Source organism: Mya arenaria, chromosome 13 (genome assembly GCF_026914265.1).
Source record: "Mya arenaria isolate MELC-2E11 chromosome 13, ASM2691426v1".
NCBI classification, from domain to species: domain Eukaryota; kingdom Metazoa; phylum Mollusca; class Bivalvia; order Myida; family Myidae; genus Mya; species Mya arenaria.
The window spans coordinates 40621572-40641167 of NC_069134.1; the positions used below are offsets into that span (position 1 = coordinate 40621572).

Consider the following 19596-nt stretch of genomic DNA (forward strand, 5'->3'; position numbering starts at 1 on the left):
TAACCTCTCAACTGTTAGGTCAGCTCAATATAACCTTTATCAATATTTTATGTAAAATGATCATGAGCCCCTTTTAAAAGGTATCAAGTACAATCATTATAACAATCGTGACCATTTCTATGATAAATGTTATTGTTAACATGTTAAGATTGTTCTCCCTATCGCTCCTTTTGGGAGTTGAATTGATATATAAAAATATTGTATTGATGGTGATAACGGAACTCATCTTGGCTAATGTTATGTTAACGGAAAAATGAGTATGGTTTTGCAAGGTGAAAAGTTCATATCACCGTTCATTAAATTTGAATGTCTTTCACTGTTAACAATGACCCTTTGTCTTGGATTTTAAACAATGGTTAAACATAACCGCTAAAAGCGGAAAATCGCCAAATATGAACGCTAACGCGCGAAATCGATACCATTGTCTTCCCGCTCAATGTTGGTTGAGTTAAACTTTGAAAATTGTCCGCCAAAACATATACGTACGCATGCGTAGACAATGGAACCACCGACAGAACCACCGCACCACCAAACAAAATGGCCGCGAAAGTCAATTTCAAACTTGCGCATGCGCAAACAATGAAACCACCGACAAAACCACCAAACCACCATACAAAATGGCCGCGAAATACCAATTATTATACTACTAATATACGGTCCAGCACGCAAAACATCCCGAAAGCCGCGCAGTAAATTAGACGGGGGAATTCTTAAATTTCGCCAATGGCGCCATCAGAAAAACAACAACTTGTTTCAGTGTCATGTGCCTTCAGTATCAAATACCAACAAATATCCAGGAAGCTTAAAATAAACATCCCTTGCCCTGTTAATACAATCCCGTGCTGGTCACATCGCGGAATCAATATCTACTGTGAACTATATCAAGGCCATCCCATATACGTCATTTCTCGTGAGCAGTGAAAAGTTGAATATAATCTAAGGAAGTGAATCGCGACAACTTTAGGTGTGTTAAATAGAGAATACTAGGTTAGTGCCGTGGATGGAGGAAGTTTATCTGGCAAGGCGGAGGAATTTATCGGGTGAGCCGAAGGCGAACCCGATAAAATCCGCAGCCGAGCCAGATAAACTTTCTCCATCCACGGCACTAACCTAGTATTCTATTTATCCTGTTACTTTGTTTAATTAAACACTATAAAACCTTAAAATTAATAAGAATCTTTAAAAGTAAGGGGGACAACTGTTTTTCCCTGTTGACGTCATCACACTCGGTATCCATGTTTAAATCGCCCCCAAAATAGTTCGTAAAGCTGTTCAACTTTTTTAGTACGTTTATATTCAAAGTCATTGCATTTTAATACGTCAATATCAATTCAAAACATAGAAATACTTTTAAACGTGCATAAGCATGGATCAGTCTCTGAACATTATCTGATGATGTAACAATTATTCCGCAAGTCAGAGTACAGTACACAGCCACAGGTCAAAATTCAAGATCACGAGTGTTTACAAACAATCGCAACATATTAAATGGATTTAAATGATGTTGATAGTGTTGAATGATCATAACTGCACTGGCAAAGAGATCATTCATTTCTGTTGTAAGTGAGATTTTGTCATTCACCACAGAAATGAAATAAACTATCGACGAGTATCGTTGAATGCTGTTTCACAGTTTCCAGCATTTGCGGGTGGGGTAAGATTTTCACATCTCATGAAGATTCCAGGTCGATTGTTTTGCCAGTGTCATTATTTTGCATAATGATGGGACTTTATGGGCGAGTGATTGCTGAGGTCGGCTGTTAGTGGTCCATTGATAAGATACTGAAACGGCAGTTCTGCTTTTCTTCTGACATTGCAGATATATAAAAGAAGTTCGTTTTCGCGGTCACATGACCACCTGACTGTAGATAAACATCACGTGGTCTACTATCCTAATAAACTAAAGTTTACACGGCACCTTGTTATTGGACCGATTTGTATGCAGGTGACAGGATAAATACATTTATACGGTGGCGTAACTTCATTTCACAATCAACAACCAACATGGCTGCATCTTATACACAGGTATGCGATTTTATAATTTATTCACATGATTTTAGTATGAGCTGGTTTAGATAGTTCTACCGCGGATTTAATGGATTTGATACATTATATATGTACACAGAAAATATGAAAACTATAAACATATTAACTTCATCAACATAACATTTTGTATCTTCAAGTTTTTACATGTTAAAATGTGATAATTCAATTTCATAACAAGGCCGGGTATTTATAAAGCATACATGTATATTCTTTGCGGTGTGTTTACTTTATACTGGTAGTTAATCGCAGCTCTTATATAAATTGAAATCATATTGCTTGATACGTGCATTAAGACTTAGTATTGCAAATTATAAATTTAACCTTGGGGTAATATCTAAACCATATGCATATCTGAATCTTTCGTTGGCGTAATCTTAAAAGTTATAATGGACTGTATACCATGCTGGTACTGACTATTTATCTGAATAGATCGATACATATTTGTATAAAAGCGAGTACTGCTTGAGCTCTGGCCATTTCCTGGCCTGAGCGTGACCCTCCACTCCGGACAAGTCCAGAACCATCAACAATTACATCCGAAACCACTTACCTTCATGTATATACATGTACACGGATCTATATAAGTATACGGCGGTATACATTTGACCATGTTTAACTCCCTCCCATTCTTTTACAGGGAACAATCGTCCCTAAGAACCCCTTTTCGGCCGAGCAGGCGGCGGGCGCTCTCAGAAAGGCCATGAAAGAGCTAGGTGAGAAATATATAATTTCAGAATGGCAAAACGCACAATGTCATAGGCAGGGGCGGATCCAGGATTCGACGTTAGAGGGAGCGTAACCTAAGGACGTAACCTTTTGACCTGCGCCCCTCACACAGAACCAAAATTACTTGGTTAAATGTGTTGGGGGGTTTAGGGGAACACTTTTTTCTCTGATATTGACATAAAAAACACTTGGACAATGTTAGGGGATGCCCCCCCCCCCCCCCTGGATCCGCTAGTGATAGGTATATCAGAGGATCTGGAGGCAGTGTCTTGGTGGACTTTAGTCGTAAATTGAAATTATCTCAGAGACATAGTTTCCTTGTTTTGCTATATGTTTGTGTGAATTGTACTTCAACCAGTATTGACAATGGACACACTGTTGAGGAAATTAAAAATAATAATTGTGTTGACATTTCTGATGTTTATATAGAATTAAAGGCTATGGAAGATACGATTTAAATCCTTTATTGAAACATTATCCTTGACAAATATCCAATCATGTATATCATAAAGTCATCGAGAGCCACGGTCTGTACATGAAACATTATAACCAATCATTGTTTTAATTTGTCTTCCAAAACATGAACATTCCATACAGATGACTCAAACTTAGCTGTTAAGTGTTGGTATCTATTGCGGAAACAATCAAGTTCTTTATTTAGGAAGCAGTTTTTTATATTGACCTGCTAAGGGGGTGTACAAGTACATCATTAAAATGGTGAATGCAGATCATGACAGGTGATATGTAAAGGGTGTTTTATGAACTGTTAAAAGATATGCTGTGGTCTGTATTTCGATCCGGTGACCCACTAGAATAAACTACGGTTGAGTGAGTAAAATTAATGTTGCAAAAAGTCAACCTCAGCGAATTTCAGTAAAATGCTACTGAGATACATTTTATATAGTACACAGATGTAATTTATACATTCTTGCCCAAACATCGGCACTAGCGAATTCAGGGCTGGGGGTACCCCCTTCCCCCTCCTTAAATCGTCCAAGTTTACTTTTGATATCAATACCAGAGAAAAAAGTAATCAAATAAGCTAGTAATGCCCCATTTCTGACTTGAATTGTTAAAAAAAATGGGTGTTAACCCCCCCCCCCCTGCCAACATTTTGCACCATATACATTTCGGTTATGAAGCTATGCGGCGCATGTCAAACGGTTGCGCCCCTAAATCATGCCCCCTCTAACGTCAATTCCTGGAGCCGCCCCTGATCTATACAAACGCTCATCAGGACGTTTCCGTATTAAACATTAGTCAGTATTCAGGCAAATCCCTCCGCCAATCGGATCGTCCGAGACATTTCATATTTAATCATTTAAGCTGCACTTTCACAGACTGACCGTTTTGACAATTTTTTTTTTGTCTTGGAATGAGCCCAGTTTTTCGTAAATGATTGGAAACCAGTGATACAAAAATGCTGACAAAAGAGCAAATCGCAGTTTTTCATATTTACGTTCAAAAATTAATGTTTTTTGGTTAAAATAATTACTAACGTTATTAGAGAAATGAAATATTCGGCGGTTTTGTAAATAATTGAGATCTGTTCTGATGTGAGTTATCTTTAATTACTGGTTTGAAGGCATTGTTACCGAAAATAGCTATTCATTATGAGACAAAAACGTCAAAAACAGGTCAAAACAGTAAACATTTGAGAATGCAGCTTGAAGAAGAGCTCAGACAACCAATCATCGATTTAGCGAATTACTAAACCGCAAATTTTTCATGCATGCGCACTGGCTATAATAAAGACATTCGCGTGACCGCAAAATTTTCATGCATGCGCACTGGTTATAATAAAGACATTCGCGTGACCTTCTATTCTGAACACTAATTAGAAAGTTAGCATTTATGTTTTATCTTCGAAACGATAAGTCGGCGCCGTGCTTCGACAGGCCTGCCGAATTAATAGTTTAGAAGACCAAAAATCCTTAACAATCTTTAACTTAATTCACGCGTATGCAGTAGTTCGCTTAAAATGATAAGAACGTGTATCCGTTTCTCTTATAAATCTTAAACTTTATAAAAACAATCACAATGATGGCACACAAATCGATTCCTGCATGCATGCACATTTTGTAAACAATCACAAGCTTATTACACTCTTTTATTTAGACAATGTGCTTGTGCAAACAAAAGAGTTAGACATGACTGTACATGAAGCCCATTACTCTACTGTGCACCAGTCAATTGTATAACCACGGCCCTCCCAGGTCCGGGGGTATACCGAGGATAGCCGGGGAAATGGGCCGTGTTTTTACCTTCCAAGTACCTTCCGCAGTGCCGGGTGAATGCGGTTTTTGTCTTGGCGTCAAAAATATCGGGGATATGTCTGATCTAGGGTCCCAGGGGGTGCGATGGCATTTTGCGGGGATTTTACCAGCAGTTCGTCCCCGCATGACGGGGATTTTACCCGGGCTTGCCTGAACCGCTAGTCAAAGTCCCCGGACCTGGGGGGGGGGGGGGGGGGTGGGGGGGGTCGGTTACAATTGACTGGTGCATTAGCTAAACTATTTTTTGAGTGTAGCTTGCGCTATACTTGTTCAAACAAGCATTTTTTAGCTGACCGGCAGATCCTGCGACTCGAGGTAATGTCGTCCCACACCAACCAACAGAGGCAGGAGATCTTTACCTCCTTCAAAACTCAATTTGGCAAGGTATTGCTTCCAAGAAAACACAAATCGTAGTACATTTAGCAATAGTTTTACACATGAGTCCAACCCGGATCCGCTAGTGGAGCATAATGCATTAATAATAAGTATATTTTAATATCTAGCATATTTAAAAAGTATTATCTATATGAGATTTAGATATTAAATGTTATTTGACCTCTACCTTGTTATAAATGATCACTACTTGTCTGTTTGCCTTATAGGACCTGCGTTCTGAGCTGATGTCGGAAATCTCGGGCCGGCTCCAGGACCTCGTGCTGGCTTTGCTGGAGACGCCCGTCAATTATGACGCCAGGGAACTTAAAGCCGCCATCAAGGTAACAGTTGACCTGATTCGATAAAAGTGGATATCATGAGACATTGACCTGAATTAAAGTCATACTGTTATGGTGTATGTCCGTGACATTATGAACGCGTTGCAAGCTTTTCATAGGCGAAGAGGTCAGTGTCGGCCACCTTTGAGAGGAATTGATTCATTTTTTGTCGAGCCCGTGTTCGGTGAACGAGACAAAGTTGTCACAATTGCGGGTCCTTGTATGTGTCCGTCCTTCCGGACTTTATTTCGATCGTGCAATATAGGAACTCATGTCATGACGGTTCACTATGAGGTGGCGTGTCAGTATCTTAAAGGTCAAGGTTATGCTTAGCCACCGAAGGTTGAAATAATCCTTGTCCAGGTTTTATCTTGACCATGCATTATAGGTTTTTCAATAACCTTGCCATGAATGTTCACCACGAGATGGCGTGTCGCACACAAGACCCATGTCTGTACCCCAAAGGTAAAGGTCATGCTTAGACACCAAAGACTGAAATGATCCTTGTCCGGGCTGTTTGTTGACCAAATATATGTTTTTCAATAAACATGACAAGGAGTGTCGCATGTTCCACTTACGTTCATCAGTGTATGCGTCCATCCGTTCGGACTGAACTTTGTCCGGGCCGCATCGATACCATGCACTAATACTTGTTTACTCATTGTTCAACTCCATGTTATTCTGTGTTTTAAATGCATTGAATATCATTATGTCTGTGTCAAAGGTTCCTCCTAGAGGCATGTTGCCATTTGGCGTCTAGTCGTTGGTAAATTGTTAAAGCAATTATAAACGATATTTTGGTTCCCGCGTTCTAATCATTGCAGTTTAACTCAGCTATTGTCATCTCAATACTTTATGCTAAACGGCTCATGCATGACCTTCATGCGGGATTGCCTTATGGCACGTAACACATTGAGTCAATTTGCTTAAAATTTGAATGAAACAAGTTTGTATCCTCTACAAACAAACAATTTGCTTTAATCATGCATGCTTGGAGTAGGATTAAAGGAAAAGGACTAGCGATAAATCATCAGACAATCTGAATATGCTTTCGTCGGTTGATATGAACACTGATAACAATGATTTGATCGAAATCAATGCGCGCTAAAATAATAAAAGGGCCTTCCACAGTTTCAAAAGTGGGTGGGGAAGGCCACTCATTTTTCAAAAGTTCATGTTTTATCTAGTTTTAAGGAACACTCTTTTTAGGGAGTAAAACAAACATCCTGTGTGACATTTTTGGGGTAATAAGGAGTTGACTTATTTTTACGAAAGATGACTTTTGTCATATTTGGGACCAAAAGGATTTGCATTCTTTCGGAAAGTCTTTCAACAATATAACTGTTTTTATGTCAAAATGCCCCAGTCTAAATAATTAACAACGTCTTGAGAGTTCTTGATGATATGTTTTCAAATAAGAAAGATATTCAATTAAAGAATGACAAAGTGGATTTAATTAATTTCCTGCATGGTTACAAAAATGCAAATATCTGCACATGTTGCACCGGATATATGTATTATGCTTGCTAGATGTTTAATCACAAAAATAAATAAATAAAACAGATTATTTGAACATTTTATGTTTGGTCCTTAAAACGGCTTTTGAACTTTGGTGGGGCCTTTAAGGGCGGTGCTGTATCGAATGAATACCTTCACGAACATCGTCATAATTTTATAATTAAAACATTTTTTTTTACAATTTTTATACCGATGTTTATTATTGGTCCAAGATTCATGTCATAGAATAGTTTCTTTGACGTAAAGTACATGCAGTCAGTTAGTAATACAATTTTGGACTCAGTAATTATGAGTTGAAAAAAGAAGGCTAGAAAATGATTGCTTATTTATGTTTATTTAAAAGAATAACTGAGTCAGTAAATTTTTGAACCATACATGCAAAGATAAAATGCTAAAATTCGAAATGTATTTTAAAGAAAACAGAAATACAAACTAAAACATGTATACTCGCAGGGTGCGGGCACAGACGACGGTGCCCTTATAGAGATTCTGTGCTCCAGGTCCAACGAACGGATACGGGACATCAAACAAGCCTACAAAACATGTAAGTAAATGCTTTGTCTCTAAATTTGACCTGCGGACCAAAAGTCAGTTTTAAAGCGTATTTACTAGTGTGTATATATATAGGTGTTTTATTTTAGCACACATGGGGACAAAATGTTCAGCGTGAGTTATTAATTGTTACAGGGTGGTTGTCCGTCGTTTGCCTTTGTCAAAATGTTCCTTCAAAAAACTTCCCCTGAATCACTGGGGCAAATTCAAACATTTCACTTCAAATTTCACAGGAATGTTCCGTTTGCCGGCTTTGGTCCGCTTCAAGATTCCTTCAATAAAAGTGGTTCCATGCAGAACTCTGGTTGCCATGGCAAAAAAACTTCAAAAGTCTTCAACCCTCGGCCCGATTTCAAATTATTTTACAGAAATGTTCCAAAGGTGACCCTCTGTCAAACTCCTTCATCCTATACTGATTCATAATATATATATATATATATATATATGAATCAGCATAGGATAATATATACTTCATTTATGTCAAATTGGTGACATTGTATTATACAATAAGTATATACGTACACGCAATATTTTAGTTAAGACGACGTTGTTGCCCGCTTATTGGTTATACTGATCTTCGTGTTTGCAGTGTTCAAGAGTGACCTAGAAGAAGACATCAAGAGCGTCACAAGCGGCCACTTTAAGCGCCTACTCGTCTCACAGCTGGCCGCCGGGAGGGATGAGTCTGGTAGTGTTGACCCTGACACCGCAGCACAGGACGCTAAGAAACTATTTGAGGTAACTCAGCACATAGCGTTTAATATGATTAGCTTTTTTAAGTAATTCTTATAATGGGATTCAAACTTAGAACTTTCATGTTTTAACAAACACGACATTCCAACATCATACTCCCAATTCGCAGTAGTACATTTGGAGTGGCCCGATAAGGCAGGTGGCCCTTTAAAGCAGGTGACCGTTCAACCAGATTTGACTGTATTTGTATAGTTGTGTAAGAAATCTGCTTAGTTATACAAAATATATTTTTATATCCACGTTCATACAGTAACGAATATTGTAATGTGTGGAATATATTTAGTTCCCTTAAAACTATGTAAAGTTGTATGTATGTGATTTAATGTATAAATGTCATTTTGTTTTAAAGGAATCCCCATTTTTCCTGGTTCAAATATTGGGTAACATTAAGTGTGGATTGTATGTTTATCTACCTGAAGGCTGGTGCCAACAAACTTGGCATAGATGAATCCACCTTCAATCGAATATTGAGTCTAGGCTACGCTCACTTAAAGGCCGTTTTTGAGGCGTACCAACAAAACCATGGCAAGGATATTGAAGCTGTCATCCAAGCGGAGACCAGTGGCTATCTACAGGACGGCTATCTTGCAATAGGTAACATGAATCAATGTAACATTTGCAAGGACAAACTTGAATAGTCTTTGTAAATCTGAGTCAATTTAACATTTACAAGGAGGGACTTGAATAAGCTTTGTTAGACAGAGTCATTTTAACATTTATAAGGACGGACTTGGAAAATCTTTGTTAGACAGAGTCAATTTAACATTTACAAGGACGGACTTGGAAAATCTTTGTTAGACAGAGTCAGTTTAACATTTACAAGGACGGACTTGAAAAATCTTTGTTAGACCGAGTCAATTTAACATTTACAAGGACGGACTTGAAAAATCTTTATTAGACCAAGACTGTGCTATTAAAGCAAATCACACTTAAAAGTAACCGCACACTGCATGTGTGGTGTGCATAGTATTTTCATCATTAAAATAGTTTTTAAGTCATTCCAAAACTTTAACAAATAACAAATAACATTAACAGTAGTATCCCTATTTCAGTAAGAATCGCCAAGAATCCACCTGCGTATTTCGCTCAGCGGCTGCACAAGTCAATGAAGGGGGCCGGTACCAAGGACTCGACTCTCATCAGAGTAGTCGTAAGCAGATCGGAGGTATATCAGTTTAAATAACTCATAAATTCACTATGATCATCGACAGTAAAGGTTAAATGTCTTTTAATGACATTTAGCATCTTTTAATACAAATAGTTTCCATTGCTGTCACGGTAAAATGTACTGTTACAATTGTCACTAAACTCTTCAAGATACAATATACACATATGATAACCAACTTCATAACACTGATAACAGCCACCATTTTTCAATAAAAATGTCGTGTACAGTGTTTTCACCCATCATTGGCAATAACAGTACACTGATTTTATCCACCATCGGATAAAAACAGTATCATGCACACTGTTTTCACCCACCGTTGGAAGTTACAGTACACTGTTTTCACCCACCGTTGGAAGTTACAGTACACTGTTTTCACCCACCGTTGGAAGTTACAGTACACTGATTTTACCCACCACTGGAAATAACAGTACACTGTTTTTCACCAACGATTGGTTATAAAACTACACTGATTTTATGCACCATTGGTAATGAAAGTACCCATATTTTACCTACCATTACATAGTTATAACAGTATCATGTAACAGAACTCTGATTTTACGCACCATTGGCAATAACGGTACACTGATTTCCACTACCATTTGCAATAACGGTACACTGATTTCACCTACCATTGACAATAACAGTACACTGTTTTCCCCTACCATTTGCAATAACGGTACACTGATTTTACCTACTTTTGACAATAACAGTATACGGATTTCACCTACCATTGGCAATAACAGTACACTGATTTCCCCCTACCATTTGCAATAACGTTACACTGTTTTCCCCTACCAGTGGCAATAACAGTACACTGATTTCACCTACCATTGGCAATAACAGTACACTGTTTTCCCCTACCATTTGCAATAACGGTACACTGATTTTACTTACCATTGACAATAACAGTATACGGATTTCACCTACCATTGGCAATTACAGTACACTGATTTCCCCTACCATTTGCAATAACGGTACACTGTTTTCCCCTACCAGTGGCAATAACAATACAATGATTTCACCTACCATTGGCAATAACTGTACACTGATTTCACGTACCATTTGCAATAGCAGTACACTGATTTTACATACCATTGGCAATAACAGTACACTTATTTCACTTATCATTTTGCAATACCAGTACACTGATTTCCCATTCCTTTGGCAATAGCAGTACACTGATTTCAACTCACATTTTGCAATAACAGTACACTAATTTTCCTTTCCATTTCCAATAACAGTACACTGATTTCACCTACCATTGGCAATAACAGTACACTGATTTCACATACCATTTCCCCTACCATTGGCAAAAACAGTACACTGATTTTACCTACTATTGGCAATAACAGTACACTGATTTCACCTACCATTGGCAATAACAGTACACTGATTTCCCCTACCATTGGCAATAACAGTACACTGATTTCACCTACCATTGGCAATAACAGTACACTGATTTCACCTACCATTTTACAATAGCAGTACACTGATCTTATTAATCATTGATTATTCTAGAACACTGATCTCATCATTTAAACATTAAAAATGAACTAATGACACCCAGCATGGCAATAACAGAAACTGACCTCATCTACCATCACCCAGCTTTGCTAAGTAATAGAACGCTGCTCTCGCCCATCATTGACAGAGCACTGATGTTACCTACGATTGGCAATAACAATCCACCGATGGCATCTTCATTTGCAAAAACACTAAACTGAACCTTGGATCATAACGGAACATTAGTCACAATCACCACTGACATTAACATACAAAGTACAGGGGTCGTATTCATATAGCATCTTAAGTCGTTTCCGAAATTACTTCGATTTCTAATAGTCAAATTAAAATACATGTATAAGTGTTTCTAACATTAAAGTATGTTTTTCAGTAAGGTCATTGAAAATAATGTGTTTTGGAAAGTTTTTTTTTTCACATGACTAAAAGAATACTAAAATTAGGAAAGTGACTAAGTTTTATGAATAGCGTCCCTGATGCCTGTTCAATATCTGTTCCAATGGTTTGTTAACAGGTGGACATGATCCAGATCAAACAGGAATTTCAGCGGCTATTCGGCAAGACTCTCGGTTCCTTCATCAATGGTGACACGAGCGGAGACTACAACTACAAGAAGTTGCTGCTAGCACTGTGCGCAGAGGATTAAATAAAAGGAAATGGCACATTAGCATAATATAAAGATATACGGTTGTAACCATGCGTCGGTGACATTTAAAGCGATTTTTGGCAATGGAAAGAGTTGTGTAGCTAACACAATGATTATTATTTAAGAAACTGCATCGTTTTTGACGTGTTTCTGTTAATAGATTATTGTTGTGCTTAGTCTGAATCTTGCAATATTTCTTGTATTACTACGGAGATAATGGAGCTCTGTAATGAACCATATACTTTAATATTTGTCTTCAGAAACTTACCAATTACCTTAAATTTGTAAGCCAACTAAAGGAAACCATTTTGAATTGTGAATAATTGGTATGTTAAAACTGCACTCTCACAGATGGAAACGTTTTGACAGCTTTTTAATTTTTTGTCTTGGAACGAGCCAATTTTTGCGAAAATCTATTTAAACCAGTTATATAAGACTGCTGACAAAAAAAGATCTCGGATTTTTATATTTAAGTTCAAGAATTGATGTTTTATGTTTTTTCTTAAACCGTTAGTAACGGTTTAAGCCATAAAACATTAATTTTCGAACGGAATTATGAAAATCTGCGACCTGATCTTTTGTCAGCAATCTTTTATCATTGGTATTCAGATATTTGCGCAATAATTTGCTCTTTCCAAGACAAGAAATAAAAAAAGCTGTAAAAAAAGTGATATCTGTGAGAGTGCAGCTTTAAACTCCGCGTTAGCTTAAACAAAGTTCTGAACGATCGGACCAATCTAATATAAATATGTACCTCCATTCTCATGAGTGAATTATCTTTGTTGTTAAATTATTTATACTAGAAGACGTACTTTACATACTCCCTTAATTATTATAAAACTTGTAATTTGAAAAGTGTCACTCCTTTTTAGCTCGACTATTCGAAGAATATGGAGAGCTATACTACTCACCCAAGCGTCGGCCTTGGCGTCACACATTGGTTAAGGTTTTGCATGCAAGCACACATAGGTTAATATCCCAGCAACTACTTGAGGTATTGCATTGAGACTTGATACAATGGTGCTCAACTATCGTTTCCTGAGGTAGAAATACTGTACTTTGTGCTTCACCATGTGAAGCAACGTCATGTCACGCAATGTCGCACCTACGCTAAATGTCGCTCTTGGCGTTATATATGTCGCCAGGCTGACGCTAAATATCGCAGCCAACTATAAACTTTAACAAGATTAGCGGGTGATCGCGATTTATAACGGGATTAATATTCCATCTATGAAACTTTCATCACGCACCTATCTGTGTCCACATTTTAAGGAGCAAACTCCAACCACTTTCTTCAACTGCTCCAGACTGTAATACATCTGCAGCAGCTGAATCACCTGCTCATTTCAAAATGAAATTTAAAAAAGGCAGCAAATTAAATAGTACCGTTACTAGATATAACTTGAACCTTACACACTTTGTTTGTGAAATCAACTATATAAAACTATTGACTGGGTCCAAGTCAAAATGAAAGGCAAGAAACACCCTTCTCATCCTTCTATATGCCGCACAGAAATTTATCAGATATAGCGGAATTAAAAAATCTCTAGAACAAGCAACATCCAACGAAGAAAAACACATCATCTTATGTGGCAATTTCAACTGCTCTGATATCGACTGGCAATCCCTCACAGTAAAAAAAGGAAGCAAAGGACATAGAGATCCAAGAAATCCTACCAGAGCTTACAACTGACTTCAACCTCACTCATGTCCATATTAAACCAACAAGGAAAACAACATCCTAGATATGGTCTTCACCTGAAACACATCCCTTATAAAATCAACTAGCACCACGCCGGGGATTTCTGACCATGATATTGAAGTCTTCTATTTTGACACCAAACCCTTCTACACAAAACAGAAGCCTCGTAAAAGCTACTCATTTTCCAAAGCCAACTGGGAAGAACTTAAAAATGACTTTGATCAAATTGTCAAATTTCAAGAAATTCAAACTATTGCCAAAACACCAAGTAGTACAGAAAATACCATATAGAGCATCTTTAAAGGTTAACTCCAATAGCCATTGATTCGCATATCCCTGACAAGATAAACATCAAACACCTTGGATCACAAAGGAAATAAAGAAAGTGCTGAAGAAAATAGCCCGATAGTACAACAAAGCAAAGAAGTCTAAAAACTGGGGTCCAGATAGAGACTATCAAAATGAATGTAAAAAGAAAATAAGAACAGAATGGGATCACATCAACCACGTAATAAATGAAGGTCTACAAAAAACCCAACTCTAAACCATTCTTGAATTACATGAAATCAAAAAAGAAGACATCATTGGCATCGCATCTCTTCGTAGACAAGGACACCTCGTAACTGATTGCAATGCGAAAGCAGATATCCTAGTAGAACAGTTTCAGTCTATATTCACGAAAGACCAGGGAGGACAGATTCCATAAACCAATAAACGAATGTCTACTGATATGCCACCTTACGCCAGGAATTTGATTGACGGGTCAATTGACCAATCAGATAGCCGCGCTGATAAGCCCGCATCGGCTTTGTTACTATCCGCCATTTTGTCCGACAAACAAGTTATATCCGTCAATAGTCGTCAATATTTTTTTCCACTGCAAAAGTGGTTAAAAGATGCAGTTATGGAACCTGCACCACTGACAGCAGATACACTGAAAGACATGAGAACAAGTGTGTTAAATAGTAATTTTAAAATGATATAACATGTATATTGAAGTTGATATTTTATATTTTATAAGATCGTTTAGCTGCAAATCATAAGCAACTAGCTTACTACCTTCAAGGTCGATCATTATAGTCTAAACGACGTTCTCAATACCTCAATTCTTGTTGGTCATATATTGACGCCCTAAAATAAATCTAAAATTATATTGCATACAGCACATGGCATCTCATTACCCTTTTAAGGGTGAAAACATTTCTGTATTGTGAAATAACACGTGCTTATGCAAACATTGCAATACTCTGTTATACTGTGCATGATTATGATTATACCTTTCAACAAGCCACACTGACTCAGGAATTACGTAACAACAATTTAACCAAAAACAATCTCTGTTACATGCCATACAGTCCAACCATTAGTTCATAGTCATCCCGCTGGTTTACCACGGCCGAAAGTATATTCTTTGACGACTCCTCTTGTTTCTGGATAACTAGACAGGCTTTCGTACTAAGGGTTGACGCTAAACATTTGGTATGGCCTAAGATTGTTCAAAGATGCAGTTTTATTTACGACGGTATTTATAGTCAGAGGAAAATATACATTTAAATGTATGCATCCATCGTTCCTGAAATGTTAACATTTTAATTTTAAAGTAATGACACAATTGTATTAGTAAATAACAGATATATCGACCTTACAAAATTTAAATTAATATTCACTTAGTGTACATAGTCCTTTGTTTCAAGAGGGAAGATTCTAATAGTCTTAAATGGTTATTATACTTAAATGAAAAAGGAGAAAACACCCTTGCTGACACTTGCAGTGGGCGTCTAGTAGGCGTTTTTTTCAAAGTGTCAACTTCCAGATTGACTACATGGCAAGGATCAGATTTCCGCTAACTCGGGTGTACTTCACCTCGAATCAGGACCGAATTCTCACTCCCCTCAAATACTTGTATTTCTCTAATGTAGCTTCAAGATAAAAAGCAGAAGCTTTCTGTTTTTTTCTTTAGCGATATTTGTTCTTTTACGTATTCTAAGCTGATATTGTCAGGAATATCCCGGAGACCGAGACGCCTTTGTTTATCCGCCATCTTTGGTCAGCGTCGGACATAAGCAGAGTAACTTCCCCTGATTATCGGGGGCGTGGCCTATCGAGCAGTATTATTGAAAGACATGACGACAAATAAAGCAGCTGGTCCTGTTTAACATCATTCTTCAAACATGTGCTGAAGAGCAAGCCCCTGCAATATCTTCAATTTTTCAAATGTCCACTCCGGTGAACTGCTTAATGATTGGAGGAATGCAATCATAGCACCGGTATACAAAAAGGCGATCGTCATACTGCAAAAACTACCGACCTGTCTCTCTGACTTTTTTGTTATCAAAATTCCTAGAACATATCATCTGCCACCAAATGTTAGACCATCTAGACAAGCATAATGCCCATATTTCCCTCAACCACGGCTTTAGATCTGGTTACTCCTGCGAAACGCAACTAATTGTAACAACACATGAACTACTTAACTACTATGATAAAAAATTAGAATAAACAAGTTGAAATCGCGATACTGAACTTAAGTAAAGCATTCGATACCGTGCCGCACAAAAAGCTCCTTAGCAAGCTTGAAGCATACGGCATAAGAGGCTCCACTTTATCCTGGATCACACACATTCTTACAAAAAGAAAGATGCGTATTGTGGTTGAAGCAATCAAAACATGTACAAATCGAATCGGGGGTCCCACAGGGTACAGTCCTTGGGCCGCTTCTTTTCCTCTGCCACTACAATGACCTCCCAGATAGATTATATTCACATGTAAGACTTTTTGCAGACGATTGCCTCCTATATAGGGCCATCAACAACATAAATGACCACCCCCTACTACAACAAGATCTTGAACATCTACAAGCCTGGGTGGACGACAGGGGCATGAAGTTCAACGCCAAAAATGCTACATACTAAGCATCAGAAACAAGTCCAACTTCTTTTAAAACATAGACAACCACATCCTACTAAAAGTCTCAAGCAACCCCTTCCTTGGAATTACAATCTCTGAAGATCTCAAATGGAAAACCCACATCAACAACATATGCAAGAAAGTCAACTGTACCCTGGGTTTCTTCGCCGACGCCTCCGCCACTGTCCCATGCACTGCAGAAAGAACGCCCACATTGCCTTAGTCCGTGCAAAACAAGACTATGGAAACGTCGTCTGGGATCCCTACCTAAAATGTGACATCGACCGCCGAGAACGCATACAACGCATAGGGGCTCGATTCATTACAGGCGACTACAAATCAAGACAAGATGGCTGCGTCTCCGAAATGCTGCAAAACCTTTAATTATGAAGCTTCCAGGAGAGACGCAGACACCTGAGGTTGATCTTCCTGTACAAGGTGGTGGAAGGGCACATACCAGCCATTGGCATTGACCAATTTCTTAAAACTCAAAGACATAAAAGAACTATAAGGGCTAAAAGAGTTGAAGACTACATGAACACAAACATTGTTGAGAACTCAGTGAACAACACTACCAAGTGTTTTGTGGCTATTCATGCTAAAAGTGAAATTTATAAAAACTCATTCTTTGTGAGAACTGCAATTGACTTGAACAAACTAAGTGACAATATAGTACACTCTGATTCAGTGAACTCTTTTAAATTGCCACTAACAAAAAGTGATTATTTGCACTCCTTCCCCGTGGTGTTAAAGCCAGTATTAGACTCTACCGCGTATCATTCAGATTCAGATTTAGAAACAATAACATTTATGTACTTTTTATATTCAATTCATGTAACTTCAGAAGCACATTTAGCTTACATTCAAACCCTCCTGAAATCCCATTAAGCTGCCGAGCATTGTAGCTTTCCAAATGGTCGGCCATCACCTCCTCTGACAGGCTGAACTGAACTATTCCACCACCACCAGTCCTTCCCGTCAGATCAATCTCCCCTTTCACTGAAGTCAATACATGATATTCTAATGTTATCTCAGACTGGATAAGAATTACAAAGTCCTAAAATACTAAAATATCCCCCACCCTGTCCCTATCCTTCCAAATAAGTGACTGAAAAACCCCTTTGATATATTGAAGTGCATTATCCATTTATTGTTTGTGAAAAAATGTAATTACTTCAACAAAAATAGAATGAGCTATGTCCAATTCTCAAAATCAACCAAAACCAATCAAAATTTACCAAAGTAAAAACAGGTGAGACTCAGCATCTATAGGGTACAATGTGAAGAAATGTATTAGATGAATAAGTTCCCCAAGTTTCAAAGTGAGAGCTTTGATGGTTTCCATGTAAGTGACCTTTTCAAAAATCTAACGAGCTATAAATGGAGCTGACTTGGATTAAGCTATCGACGTATCCCGGAACACTGGGCCAGGGTTAACTGGGGTAAAACCGGATACGACCGTTAAGGCCAAGTCTTCACTGTTTCGGTTTGAGATATAGAGGATGTTTGTTTGTTTTGAGTAGATATAGAGTATAACACACCGAAAAATGATTTCATTTGAATATTTCACGAGTGAGAAGCAGTTACGATATGAAATATACGCACTGATAGAAGTCAGTTTGTCACTGGTTTGCATGAAATAAGTTGATGTTTCTTGGATCAGGGATCCGAAATGAACTAAGGTGAACCGGCGAACAACCATAACGGCACAGTGGACCACCGAAATGTTTTAAATATCCGGGAGTCATCAGGAGTCACCAGGTACTAATAGCTTTTTTGACATGCAATAAGTTTAGATTTCTTGGCATTTACATAAAGATAATTCTGTTGTTTAAAGAAATTTACAGCGTACACAGCGAGATCATTCACAATGTACAATGTTAAAGATCACTTAGCTTTTCCCGTCAGTAATTCTTAAAACGTCAACCTCTGTACCGGAAACAAATGACAGGCAGTTGACATCTGTCATATTTCAAGAAGAAACGAAAAATAATTTGCGACAATGAGTATCATTGGTCAATGTCTTTGAACCCGGTAGTTACCACATCCAGCATTTCAGTTAGGCATGCGAGTGTGTCACATGCGCTAGGAAAGGAAGTAGGAAGAATTTGAAGTAATATTGAGGTAATTAATTATCTATGTTTAATTAATTGATTATGATCTGAAATAAGAACTAATATCTTATGCAATTATACCATGGTTACAACATCATGACGTTATAAGCCCCGAATTGCAATATTGCTTAGCAGAGCCTATATGAAAAGTACAAACCTTACTATTTGAAAACCAATGGGCGCGAGTGAATTTAAGGATCTCCTTAAGTTAGGATCTCCCTTAAGGATCTCTATTTAAGGATCAACACGGGCTGGCATATATCTTGTCTCTTAAAAAACTATTTAGGAATTAACGTCATTTTCTTGTTTGTTTACATCGGTTATGACCCGTGGTGACCCATGTGAGAACCCCGTTGAAGTCACGTGATTCCTCACCCTGATATGGTTAAATGAAAAGCTCAAGTGTTTCCAGTCAGTATGACATACTATAATCTTTCACTACAGCATTTTGTAAATTTTGGAGGCATTGATTTATCATCTCCATCTTTTTGAAAAAAAATGGGGATAATGTTTTCGCCTACGTCCATCCGTCAGTCTTTCCGTCCGGCTATCCCCTCCTTAACCGATGAACGGATTCCAACTGTCTGTCTTGTCAGACCGTAACATATGGTTTAACTTATGTTGACTAATTTTCTACTTAACATTTTTAAATAACCATAATGTTACGTTAATATAATGTTTGAGCTTTAGTAAAAAATAATTGAATTTTATAAACATATAAAAGTATTTATGTTTCGTTCTTTACTTGTTGTTCATTGCTGACATTCTTACTGTTTTACGAAAGTGCTCTTAGGCCAGAGCTTTTTTTTATTAGTTAAACATGTTTAGATTTCATTCTTCATCTATTTGTGACCATAAGGATGGTTTGGAATATTGTGTATACCTAATATTAAAGATGCGCTGCTGTCCCGAAAAGTGGCGGGAGAACAAAATCACTATTTTGATTTTCATTGG

The 19596-nt window shown here is 37.7% G+C and overlaps 1 protein-coding gene across 1 annotated transcript; it reads left to right on the plus strand.

The window, feature by feature from the left end:
- Positions 1-847: 847 nt before the first annotated feature.
- LOC128214354 (annexin A11-like) lies at positions 848-12768 on the plus strand. The gene is made up of 10 exons (XM_052920775.1): positions 848-968; positions 1953-2025; positions 2684-2759; positions 5338-5432; positions 5651-5764; positions 7733-7823; positions 8421-8569; positions 9004-9178; positions 9637-9749; positions 11788-12768. Exons 2-10 carry the CDS (start codon positions 2005-2007, stop codon positions 11917-11919), a joined length of 966 nt encoding a protein of 321 aa, XP_052776735.1. The 5' UTR covers positions 848-968; positions 1953-2004; the 3' UTR covers positions 11920-12768.
- The last annotated feature ends 6828 nt before the right edge of the window (positions 12769-19596 follow it).